The following is a 13,673-nucleotide window of genomic DNA, read 5'->3' as shown; positions in this document are numbered from 1 at the left end:
CAAAACTAGTTTTAGTTTAGTTTCAGTTTGTCAGAATGGTTTAGTTTCAATTTTATAGTAGTTTTAGTTTGTTTTCGTTAAGGCCCTGAGACACCAAGCCAACGGTCGGCCGTCGGACAGTTTGGGGCCGTTGGTGAGCGTCTGTCGCCCTAGTTTTCGCGGTGTGTCTCGCACCTCAGCTCTAGTCTGCCCGTGTCTGAGTTTTTACGGACGATTCAGCATGTTGAATAGGCGGCGGCGCCCGTTGGTGAGAGAAATCACTCTGATTGGCTGTTCAGCTTAAACAAATCAGTGCAGGAGAAGAGAAACAAATTGTTTCATGTACGTATCATAACAACAGCTTGTATATCTGCAGTCCTCGGTCTTCTGGTTTCCCTTTTTGAATGACGAATATGGACTACCGCGACCTGCAGGTTGGGAGAGTTATTTCCTCTCACGCAGGAGCGTGAATGTACTCGCTAACTGGCTGTCGGTAGTAGTTCTTGCTGTGTGTTCGAGTGCACGTTTTTGGCCAAGACAAAGGCAACGTGAGGCGACTCAATAGGCGGCCTTCGTCAGCACTAGTTCTTTGCTGTCGGGTTGGTGTGTCTGGGCCTTTAGTGCCAGCTATAATGTCTCAGAAGTATGTACTTGCATATACATCCAAAATACATGGAGGAACTGTGTAGGAACGGCCATAATGTTTAATGTTTGTTTGTTTAATATTCGTGCTACATTAGTGAAGCAATTGTGGCATAGCGCCGTCTCCTGGAAGGTTAAGTCTGTTCAGTTTCTGTGGTTCAATGTCACGAGCGTTGACAGAAATTCATGCTGTCTCTTTATTTCAGAAATTATATATTATAGCTAAAAACAACTAAACAACAATTAAAAGCAAAAAAATTAAATTAATTTACGATATTGTTTCAATTTAGTTTTAGTATATCTTAAAGGATATAGTTTTTATTTATTTTTCTAAAATATTAATATTATTCACTGCTTATTTTCGTTTTAGTTTCAGTTTCAGTTTCAGTTTACTATAATAATCCTGCTTTGTAGACGTTCTGTGCCTCCTTGTATGTGTTTTGTATCTCTTTGTAGTTGTTTTTGTCTCTTTGTGGTCATTTCGCTTCTTTTTGTACTGTAGTTGTTTTGCGTCTCTTGGTAGTCGCTTGATTAACATTGTAACGTGAAATGTTAACAGCCACATCAAGCAGAGGCTCTAGCCCCGGGGTCTGTAATGTAAAAGGCCTTCCACTACTCCTACATAGACAAGACATACAGAGAGAAAGAGAAACAAAACGTTACTGGTCTTTGTAGACATTTTTTCCTCTCATCGTGGTTATTTTGAGTCTCTGTAGTCATTTTGAGTAATTTTGTATCTCTGTGTCATCATTATGTGCCTCCTTGTACGTGTTTCGTGTCTCTTTGTGGTCATTTTGCGTCTCTTTGTAGAAGTTTTGTGCCTCCTTGTATGTGTCTTGTAGCTCTGCAGTCGTTTTGTGTCTCTTTGTTGTCATTTTGCATCTCTTTGTAGTCATTTTGTGCCGCCTTGTAGGTGTTTTGCATATCTTTGTAGTTGTTTTGTGTCAAATGTTAACAGTCACATCAAGCAGAGGCTCTAGCCCGGGGGCCCGTTCAGTAATCGATCCAAGCACACGAAGCGTAGTCATCTTGTAACCAGACTGTCAACACTGTAGGAGTCACACACCTCTGCTTGCTGCTGCAGCTCCTCAGTGGGAGACTCTGTTTCCCTGATAACCACTGCTTTTGTCACCAGCATGTCGGGGTGCTGCTGCTTGGCCTCTTGGATCGCCATGGCGAGGGCCTGGAGGGACATGAAGCATCAACGACGGGTCATAAATCTCACATATTAGCTTCCTGTGCCTTGTGACTTATTGAACGTACAGTGCACGTGTTGCAGTATTTCTATTTAATACTCCTCCTCACCTGATGTTGGTCCACATCATCATCTCCTGTGATGATAATCCTTTTCTCGATTCTGGTCTCCGAGTAGCCTCCCTTCACAGTCTGCAGGACGCATACAGTAAGAATGAAATTTAATGACTCGTGAGCTCATTCCACTTTATGGAAGACAAAAGTGGTAATCAGAGGTATCATTGGCTTTATTGTAGTATTTCCAGTTCTTTCTCTTCAGAAACATCAAGTTCCTTATCATTTATACGTCTATAAAAAATCGAATTATTTAAATCCATCAGTTGGTCATCTACTCCAACATGTCGACAACGAGGGATGAGACATATTTAAGAGTGTACCATAAGATACAGATGTGGTCGGCGGACTCCAAGCTCCAGTCATTAAACTGTAACCATGGGAACAGATGAGATGTTACCTTGGTAACTTGAGTTGTGGTTGCTGAGGTGACGCTCTCAGCGGTGATGGTCAGCGGGGACACAACAGACTCTCTCCCCTGGGGTCCAGCTTTTACCTACAGCATATTAGTTAGAGGGGAGTCAAACACACATGGAGGGACACACTGCACACACACACACACACACACACACACACACACACACACACACACACACACACACACACACACACACACACACTCACACACTCACACACTCACACACTCACACGCTCACATGCTGTGTTAACCACGGGGTCTCAACCTCCTGGGGTGTAAATCACAGATCTGAAATGTGTGTGTAAGCACAGCCGGGTAGTGGAAGGAGCCTTCTGACACGATGCATGTCAGACACTTCCTCACTTCCTATAAAAAAGGGGGGGAAAAGGTCCAAATTGAAGCTTCAGAGCCCGAGATATCCTGACTTTTACTCCCCATTATGGGTCCAATTCCACCTACATTTCCCATAATTTGTCTTCTGTTAGGCCTTTCCTGACTGGTAAATGCCCACGTCATTAAAGGTGCACTGTGGAGCTGCACCAAAGCGTGTTGTATGTAAGCTTGAGCTCAAACAAAATGTGTTGAATGCATTTGCTTTCTCATAAAACATTTGCAATGCCAAGTATTCTAAATCCGGCATTGTTTACATCCACGTTTACTAGCTTGCATTCCTCCTCCTCCCTCGTCTTTGCTGGCACATCGCTGCATATCTTAGCGCGTTAACACCACCTGTAGATCAGTGGAATAGTGTGAAACCATCGGAGTGTGTACCGCGCCTGCGTGTGCATCCTTGACAAACAAAACCCTCTTGTAGAAACACGGCTCTGTAGAAACACGGCTCTGTAGAAACACGGCTCTGTAGCTCTGCGAGAGGTCAAAAACTCCACAAGAAACCTTTAAGACATCACACCTACAGATTCTGTTAACAATTTGAATTTCAGCTATTGACAGGAAATGAAAGTGAGAAAGATATCAAATATAATGAGCACTCAGAGGAATCGTAGTGATTCCAAACACTGGCAGTAGCATGTATTCATCCACTAATATGAATTTTCACATCCACATTCTCTGTTTCATAAAAGTGAGTCATTACTATGACATCAGATAAAAGTATTGAGGCAACCAAGTGCTGTGAACATTTGCCTCACACACACACAAAGATGTTATTTTCTAACATTATTCATTTTGACACGTATTCAGTAGGAAGTAAAGTACAAGGTTACAAAAGGAGATAAAGACAGCACAATGGCTGAAGATTCTTACTCTGCCGCCACACACACACACACACACACACACACACACACACATGCTGTCAGACTGATGTATTTCCTCTGTGAAGATACTTACAGGGGAGCCATTTTCTTTGAGGGCAGCAGGAGCCTCCAGCGGGCTGACGGCTCCATAGTTCTGGAGGAGAGAGAGAAATAGACTTGAGTCTTTATTAACTTCCCAATATGAAGTAAGTCCAGCTACATCAAAGAAATGAAATAGGTGATCATACAAAGAAGCATTACTTCTATCAGCATATTATTAGAAATTAGGGATGTCCTCGACTAAAGAAATTCTTAGTCGACTAACACTCATACCATTTTGTCAACTAATCAATTAGTTGATTTAATCGACAGTAAAACTGAGTTTCTCCACAAAGAATCACACTAAAGCACCACATTAAATCTTGTGTTTACCAGAGATGTGCCCATAAGTTTCTTGGAAATAAGTCACTCAGCATGAAAAAAAGCATTAGAAATGACTAATCTACTAAAGAAATCTCAGTTGACTGAGACCAAACCGACCAATTAGTCGACTAATCGACTCAGAGGGGGCAGCACTATTAGAAATACACATCAGTTATTGGTAATAAGACAGCCACACAGAATGACATCCTAACTATTTAAAGCAGCCTTTTCCTTTTTCTGTGGGCCACTTGAGAGCAGCGGACCAAGCTCTACACACAAATAGAAATAAATTATTATCACCTTATAAAGTTACTTATTTACGGCACATATGCAACTTCAGCATGGATTCATTTGGAATCATGTTTCTGGTCAAATGATCAAATGTAATTCCAATTTTCTCTTTCCTTTTAGCTTCTTAGCTGCTAAACGCTCCACTATGTTTATCAGTTAGTCTCTCATTGTGTCTGTCTGCTGCTGAGCAGGTAGTGTACAGTGGTTTTTTAGAGCTTTTTCCTGTGTAAACAGCTGCCTGCTGCGCCCTAAAACAGAGCTACGAGAGCGGTGAGAATGAACCACAACAGTAAAGCCGAGAGGAGCTGCAGATTCAGGTGATAATTCTCCGTAGGTTCATCACTGCGAGCGACCCCTTTCACATTACACGTTTCCACATCATGTCATGTGATACATTTTTATGATAAAAATTATGGTTTAAAGGCCGTAAAACCACAATAATGAGCCAAAAGATGCTAAGATGCTAAGATGCTCCGCAGCGCTGTGGGGAACTACAGAATGTGTTTAACACTTCAAGCAACCCGTTTCACAACACACATAGTAGTCGCATTAGTACAGCTACAAAGACATCATGTCCCTCACTGCATACTAATTATATACAGTATGCACTACATACTAATTGTTAGAGCATACCGTTTTAGCAGTGAGCAGAAATATCGACATATTTCATAATTTTATATTAACAGGAAATAATATAGGCTACTATGTGTGACGTCAATCAAACTGCGACTTTGAAAAACTACTGAAAATTCATCTTCACAAAGAGACATCAACATTTTTTTCTCATGTAATATATATATATTTTCTTATTTTTAAGATTTTTACCTCCATCTACATTGGATTTACATTTTTTCCAGCAGTATGAGCAGCTTCTCCATTTGCTGTGTGCATTGCATTGTGGGAGAATAGTGTGCATCAACAGCACACCCAAAAAATAACCGTATTTAGTACAATACTGTCTGCTTTGATTGTACTTTAAAGGTGCTCTATATGAGATTGGGAACATTTCTATTGCTTCTACATGGCGACTGTACAGCCGGCGGCTCGCAGTTAACGTGTTGACAGCGCTAACAGTGTAAACTTGGGGGGGGGGAACCGGATGTTGGACGCTTTTGCGATGCCGTTATCAACTTTAACCACCGTATGAGAGCAGTGCAGAGCGCCGGCCATGAGCTAGCCAGTGGGGCACAAACCTGCACTAGAAGCATGCGCAGCTGGCGCGGCTATGTCAACAAAGCACAGAGAAGCTCTGATTACAACACACACAGAGGGAGACTTCATTCTCTGCTCAGGCAGACATCACTCTGCTACTGTATATCTTTAAATAACAAATAGCTGTTTGATGCTATAATTCAGCTCTGAATATCATAGCGTTTCATAGCAGACATTCTGATGTGCTATGGTAGGAAAGTAATAGGTGTATTTAATAACCATAATAAAGACTGCAATGCAGTTACTTGCTGCAATTCCAGGACCCTATCAACCTTGTTCACAGCAGACATTTTGACATGTCATTACAGGAAAAGCACAGGTGTAATTGATAACATACATAACAAGCTCATTCCATTTAGATGAGTTAGTTCCAGGGTGATGGTGTTATGCATGCTGGCTCGCTGTCATGACTTACTGAGACACTTGATGGAACGGAGCCATCCTTAATGACATTTTGTTTCACCGGTGCTTTTCCTGCTATGACGAGCCAAAATGTCGTGCCGTGACAAAGGTCTATTGTTAATGCTGACTCACTGGCAGGGCTCACTGGGGCCTTCGTTAATGTCATTAGGAGAAAAGTCACAATGTCTGTTTATGGAACAGCAATCAGGAAACAACAAACGTAACTGTCGGTGCGGTTTAGCGTGTTTACTTCTTGTCTTTTAACACTTTTGTGACAAAATCCACTGAAATAGTTATCTGCAACATGCTAAAAATATGGAGTGATAATGTCAGTAAACTGATGCAGTAATGTCGGTAACACAACAATGATCAGTTAAAGGTTGGGTCGGTAATGCTGAGAAAACTGACAAGAGTACCCTAGACTTTTAAAATGATTCAACCGAAAAAACCCAGACCAGTGTTGCCAACTCTTTTCCAATGAAAGCAGCCAGCAGCACTAGCTCTGAAAGTCCCTAAATCTAGAGAGAAAGTCTGCAACACTGACGGTCTGTTCCTTCAGGCCTCCCTCCAAAGCCACTCCCCCAAAATTATCATTATGAACGTAAACATTTTATAATGAAGATAAACAACGAACATGGCTGGTGTTAGTACTCACGGCTGTCAAGCTAGCAGCCTGTGACGCGCAATGACTGCATGGGCAGAATGCGCGCAGGTAGACAGGCAGGTAGCTCCAATCATTTCATTCAGCCCGAATGAAATGATTGGACGGGATTATTACAGTCCTGCGACAGCCACTGATACCAGATTTGTCTTTCTTTTTTTGTCAGAGCATTCTATTTATGTGATGCTGTCGAGATGTAATGAGAATTTCAACTACCCATCCATCCATCTATTATCTGTACCATACCCCGCTTATCCTATTCAAGGTCGCGGGGGGGAGGGTTTGGACCCGATCCTAGCTGACATTGGGTGAAGGCAGGGCACACCCTGGAAAGGTCGCCAGCCTTTTACAGGGCTGACACAGAGAGACAGACAACCAGAGAACCCGGAGAAAACCCACGCTAACACGGGGAGAACAGGCAAACTCCACACAGAAGGTCCCCAAGCCAGTTTGCAAGGTGTGTGAGGCTGTAGTGCTAACCACTGCACAACCGTGACGCCCAGAATTTCAACTAATATAACAGAAAAAAATTATTTGAACAGCACTACCAACCCTGCCTTTTTGTTTGCTAACATAACCATAAACTACTGGTCATACCAGACCAAGTGACGCTGCAGCAGCAATAATCCTGAGTGTATTGAATTGAACAGGAGTGTTTTATTGCTTATAAAAACGTCTTTATAAGAGAGGGAAGATTTTGTCCTTCAAAAGCTCCAGTCTCACTTTGAAGCAACTGAATGAACCTGTTTAAATGCTTCTAATGTAGAGTACTATCTGGCCTATTACATTCACATGTACTACCTTGACCTAATTTCATTCAAGTGATAAGATAAAAACACAATAAAGATACTCTGAAAAATATGATATAATCTCTTAAGCTTTATGTAAGAGGAGTCTCATTGTTGCCTGAATGAGTCGTGAAAGGTTTTTGTATTGACAACATAATTCATAGCCATGACTGACAATCAAACCAATAACAGCATGTTCTACACTTGATGAATCGTTTTCTGAAGGCAATCCGCAAAATGAACAATGAATTCCTTTTACTACAGTCTGGTGGCAATGTTACCCAAATTCAAAGGCTGTCATTGACATGCAGGCAGCAGGCATCTGCCAAGCCTTTGTGCTGCTGCTGCTGAGAGACTCGACAGACATGACATGTCTCCCTCTGCTGGCTGAACAATGACAATGTTGGTGCTGGAGATCATTGTCTGCCTATCGATGACGTCATCCTCCATTTTTCTGCAGATGCACACACACTACCCGCCCCCCCCCAAAAGACGTCTTACTCTGACGTCTTTGAAAATTGGACTCAACACTGATCTGGCACTTCAAAGGCCCACGCTCTCTACATCATTGCCTGAGTTCATCCACACCATTAGCTGAAAAGAGCCCCGCAATGATTAGCTGCGTTTTAATAAGGCACCTGTGGGACAGTCAGCCAGCACTCAAATCTTTGCCTCCGGAGATGAATGTGATTCACACCTGCTCCCATCATCCCCATTAATACACTGTCAATACTTTAATCACTCCATAATGACGCTATTATGTCATCCCTGTCTGGGGAATATGGGCTTCATGTCACTGCGGCCCACAGAAAAGGCTTCCTCCTCTAATAAAAGACCTTCTCAATAGCTCTTTTTTACGAGTCTATCTTTTCAGGTGACTGATGGGATTGATCCTATGATGAGTATTGTCCTCACCTTCTACCAATACTGCAGTTTAAAACTGTATCAGCATTAACATGTAAAATATGACATTGAGGAAAGGAACAAGAGCAAAAGAGGAGGTAGATATGACAAACCCAAGTGTATGAAAACATATAAACACATAAAGGTCAAGATGTCAGCCTCGGTGTTGCGCTCTCTAGTACTTTTTCTCAGGGTTTTTTCTGTTTGTTTGCTTAGTCAGTTTTCTCTCTGGTTACATTCACCAGGGAGGAACTTTTACACATCCGACAAGTAACTTGTTAAACTTCTTCACCATTTTTCGTCCAACCGGAAAGTTTTGCAGAGCTTTTAGTTTGAGGAGCAGCAGCCCGGGGATACCAGGAGACGCAGACAATATATATTAAAGAAATAGTTGAGCATTTTGGGAGTCCCAGACACACCAACATTAGAGAACTAGCGGCGACGAAGGCCGCCTGTTGTGTCGCCTCATGCCGCCTTTGACTTGGCCAAAGATTTGCACTTGAACACGCTGCAAAGACTGCAGCAAACAGCCGACTACCACATATGTTCTGCGCCTGCGTGAGATGCAAGTCACGGTAGTCTCTATTTGTTATTCAAAAAGGGAAACCGGAAGACCGAAGACTGTGGATATACTGTACATGCGTTCCGTCTAAAGCAGTGGGTCTACGGGGCTCTCTGGCTCTGCAGGGGGATGATATTGTATATAGGCTACAAGCAGTTGTTATGATACGTACTACATGAAACAAAGCAGCGTCTGCCGACCATTTTCACACCACTCTCACTCACCGCTTAGCTTCATTCCAGATGGCCATGTAATTGTGAAAATATCTGTGTATTGGACTGATCAGATGAAATTGATACGAGTCTCTTGTCTGTTGGATAAATATGAAGCTACAGTCAGCAGCCTGTTATGTTAGCTTAGCATAAAGACTGTAAACAGGGGGAAACCGCTAGCTTGGCCCTGTCCGATTGTATCAAATCTGCCTACCAGCACCGAAAAATCTCACTAATTAACTTGTTATATCTCATCTGTGAAATCCGTAGAAATACTCAAGTGTAAAACCGACAGTGACTTCCACCATGAGGTTGCCAGGCAACCAATGGAGACCAAAAGAAATCGTTAAGCAGATAACTGTCTCTTAAACCATAAAGTGTTGTTTTTACACTTTGGTTGTTCTACAGATCCCAAAAAATAAAAGATATAACTTAATAAGTGACTTTTAGAGGCATCAGAAGGTGGATTTTGTTACTTTCAGACTGCTAAGCTAACGGGCTGCTGGCTGTAGCTTTATACTGAACGGACAGATAAGAGAGATCGATCATCTCATCTGATTCTCAGCAAGAAAGCAAACGTGTACTACCCAAAATGTCAAACTATTCTTTTTTCAAATGTTGGGTCTGAATACAAATATGTAGCTGACTTAACACTAAACGTGGTAAAGAGTGTAGCTTGACTAAATAATGTTTGGAAAACAGTTTAATGTAAGATACAACGCTACAATTTGCTTGCTGGCTGGAAGAGTGGAGTATCATTATATAAGCAGCAAATGACAATGAAAGGAACATTAAAAAACCAAAGGCAGCAGATGAGTAAATTTACAGCAACACATTGTACATGACAGTACAGTAAGGTTTGCTCTTTACCTGCGGTGAGGCATTCGTGATGTTGGGGTGGATCTCCGATCCATTTGTATGTGTCTCCGTCTTGGAGTCGGCCCTCTTCAGCATATGGGCCACGTTCACAGCACTGGCTTCTTTCTTTGCCACAGGAGGCTGCGTGAAACACAAACAGTACAGTTAAGCCAAAACAACATCAACATCTTTCTTCACAGAAAAGCGACGCATTGCTCACGAGCAGCACTGAAACACAATTATTTATTGGATTGTTCAGCTTTATGAAAACATGCAAATGATGATGCAGCAGCAGGGGAATTCAAAGAAACGCTGACACAAATAAAATGGGTGGAAAAACCCATAAATTAATATATCAACACAGAGAATGAAACAAAATTAAACATGAACACAATGCAACAAAATTCAAACAATGACAAAAGGTCCAACAACAACAAAAAAAAGTAAAACAATATTAACAAATAAATGATTAAAAAAGCTGCCGGTAGTTATGGCACCAAGTCCAGCCAGGGAGGGTGAATCCAGCGGGTGTTGATGATGAAGGATGAAGACATTCATCTGTCTACCTCATGATGAGTTCCCTCCTCAAGAAGCTTCTCCTCTATGGGAGACCTGTCCAGGGTGCCCATTAGACGGGCAGAGTAGAACCTGGATGTCTCCTCGAAGTCCTCCCGGCCCACCTCGGGCTGTCGCTCCCTCTCTCCCAGCTCCGACATGCACTTAGAGAAGTCCTCCGCGCCGGAGTGGAGGTCCATGATGACGGTGAAGTCGACCTCGGCCTCCAGGCTGGACGTGGAGCTGACCGTCATGCTGGAGCACTTGCGCTCGATGCCCAGGTGGGTTTCCCTCATGCAGGCCACCGTGTCCCGATCCTGCTCCTCCTCTGAGGCTATGCTCGGCTGAGGCCTCCTGTCCCCGAGCTCCTCCTGGGGCGGGTACAGAAGGTAAAGGATCACCTCTCGAAGGTTACATAACCATGCAGGCGGGTGGATGACGAAGATGACGTGGAATGGAAGTAGTGTCCTTATGTTTGAGGGTTTCGTGTTTGCTGAGATTCATGGAGGACTCAAAATCAGAGCCGTTGTACATGCAAGGTATCCTGAATATACAGTAAAACATTACAGGGCATGCAGTCATGTCAGAAATGAAAAGTTGAATGAGTGTAGGAGGATGAATAGAGCTTGAATTACAACAGTGGCTCTAAATAAATAAGAAAAAGTAGAGGAAAATATTTCTACTACACAAAATGAGGACTTCTTTTCTCGTCTTTGCTTGTTCTTTTGTGATTACTGCATCCTACAAAGGTTAAATGCTACATATGTGGTCAAAACTGAGTTTCCTATTAAATTAACTGAATTATTATGACATAGAAATATATGACCGTCTTTTTTTATTAATACTATTAATAATAAGCTAGTTAGCTAATCATGGATTGCCATAGCTAAAGCTAAATTATAACTAAATCCCCTTATTCATTTTTCCACAGCTGAAAAAATATACATCTTAATTCACCAATATATTCGTAATTATTATTATTTATTATTCCATTTAATTAAATGAGGCAGCAGCTAAATCCAATGATGATGGAGAGAAAAGCCCTGCTAACGTTAAAGTCCTGCTGTACATAATCAAAATAAAGTTTGATTTTCTAAAAGAAAACTAGGCTAAATGAACAGGAAAGACAAAATAACACATTGTTTGTACAGTAGATACTTCAGTTTCTCTGAGCAGTCTGTGAAGATTATACAAGAGTGCAGTATTTCCATTTTAAAGGTATTATGTAGGTTCTATGACAATGATTTCTTGGGTAAAATAATCCGTCTAAAAAGGCATGAGCTGAAGGCTGAAATCAAATGTTACGTAGCCTGAAAACTTAAAAACTTTAACTTAATCTCAGCTTCTGGAGTCACTACTCTGCCTTTGTAGGCAACAGGTCACTAAAAGCATTCAAATAAAACAAAGGGAAGGAAAACAACAGTATTGACGTGCAACCCGTGACGAGGGTTGGAAGCGGAACAGCTCTGTTTTAAGGGGTCACGAGCCAACAAGGTTGGAGACCATTGAATTACAATGAAGCTCCTGAGGCGGCTAATTTAAAGTACTGCCACTTATATTAATTACACGTACACTAGCTAATTAGATCACAGTAAAAACTGGATCATGCCAGCAATAGCCAGGCGCAAGGGGTTTTGTTTTCCTCCCACACATTCAATTCAAAGTCATGGTGATGGATGACTGCAGCTGAGTAGCCAGTAAAAAGTAACACACTTCATCTTTTATAGCTTTTGGCCATTTTTTTATATATCAGGAGAACCTGATGCAATCAGTTAGGAGGCATGCAGTTTACCCGTGAGAGGAAGAGAGATGATGGGTGGAGCATGTGTGAAGGTGGGTTTAAATGCAAATTAATAACCTTGAAATCAGCAAACGGCTCTTCATAAATGGCAGGAGTAGAGACGGGCTCCTGCAGGGGGAAGCAGAGGAAAGAGCAGAGAGAGAGAGAGCATCTGAAGGTTAGCACACAAGCTGAAGTGGTCAGTGGACTGACAGGCCACCACACAAACAGCAGAGCTTGACTGGAGCCTGAAAATATGAGCTCAGTGTGATCTCTGAGCACAAGATTTTTCAGTCCCAACCTAAACTGGGATCCTGGCATTCTGCTTGGTTAGACTCCAAATCTTAAAGGGATAGTTCGGGGGTTTTGAAGTGGGGTTGTATGAGGTACTTATCCATAGTCAGTGTGTTACCTAGTAGATGACGGTTAGTACACCCACAGTTTGGGGAAACAGACCGGAGTTACCACACAGGAACAAAGCAGTGTACTGCTGTGGACGGGGGCCTGCAGCAAAACGTATTTAAGCCACCTAAAAAATCAATATCAGGTGAACTGTACACTATATTTAGAATATTTTCATCGCTTTACCTTGCCGTGAGACAGCTATACAGTCGGATGGGGAACTGAAGCCGTTATCTATGCTTTCGCCAAAGCCACCAAACTCCATTGAAAAAAAACTGCAATTTTACCTTGCAGAACACGGGAGTTACTGGTCTACCGCTGCTTCGATCAGTTAGTTTGTTTGTGTTATTGTGTGACTTTGGAGTTTTTAAAGGGTTAGTTAGGATTCACCAAAGTCCCACAATAGCACAAACAAACTAACTGATTGAGGCAGCGGTAGACCAGCTACTTCCGTTTTCTTTCAATGGAGTCTGGTGGCTTTGGCAAGACCATAGATCGATAAAGCAGTTTCAGTACCCCGTCGGAAAGGGTTGTCTGACGGCAAGATAAAGCATGTTTTGCTGCTGCCCCCGTCCACATCATTACATTGCTTTGGTACTCCTGTCTGTTTCTCCAAGCTGGGGGCGCACCGACAACCATCTAGTGTAGGTAACACACTGACTATGGATAAGTACCTCATACAACCCCACTTCAAAAGAACCTGAACTATCCCTTTAATATTAGCCACACATTTCAAAGTAGCTAATAATTCAGTGTTTTAATGTATTTTAAATGGCTCAAACCCAAGTTTAGGTGAGAAATTCAGCCAGACCCAATCAAAGCCCCCACTGGGTCTGTTCAGATCCAGTCAGGTCCAAATGGATTCAGGCACAAATTTCAAGCACTACTCGACAGTAACATACAGCACTACAGTTTAGAGGACAGAAAAGAGGTGAGCTTACTGCAACATAAAACAACATCTACAGCCAGGTTTATTTGTTAGAATTGGCAGAGGACATGACAAGAGAATCATGCAGATTGTATA

At 42.2% G+C, this 13,673-nt stretch overlaps 1 protein-coding gene across 3 annotated transcripts in view; it reads right to left on the bottom strand.

Annotated features, from left to right (window-relative positions):
- The window catches only part of LOC141773620 (band 4.1-like protein 1), a 100,153-nt gene that overhangs the window by 3,360 nt on the left and 83,120 nt on the right, over positions 1–13,673 (bottom strand). For all 3 annotated transcript variants that reach the window (XM_074645519.1, XM_074645695.1, XM_074645609.1), the window contains 7 exons: positions 12,326–12,376; positions 10,479–10,838; positions 9,925–10,053; positions 3,695–3,754; positions 2,330–2,425; positions 1,927–2,007; positions 1,688–1,804 (listed from right to left, as the gene is read on the bottom strand). In XM_074645519.1, coding sequence (XP_074501620.1) covers positions 1,688–1,804; positions 1,927–2,007; positions 2,330–2,425; positions 3,695–3,754; positions 9,925–10,053; positions 10,479–10,838; positions 12,326–12,376 — 894 coding nt within the window. The remainder of the gene's footprint in view (positions 1–1,687; positions 1,805–1,926; positions 2,008–2,329; positions 2,426–3,694; positions 3,755–9,924; positions 10,054–10,478; positions 10,839–12,325; positions 12,377–13,673) is intronic.

Source organism: Sebastes fasciatus, chromosome 1 (genome assembly GCF_043250625.1).
Source record: "Sebastes fasciatus isolate fSebFas1 chromosome 1, fSebFas1.pri, whole genome shotgun sequence".
Taxonomy (NCBI): Eukaryota; Metazoa; Chordata; class Actinopteri; order Perciformes; family Sebastidae; genus Sebastes; species Sebastes fasciatus.
This window is presented reverse-complemented; position numbering and strand designations above follow the sequence as displayed.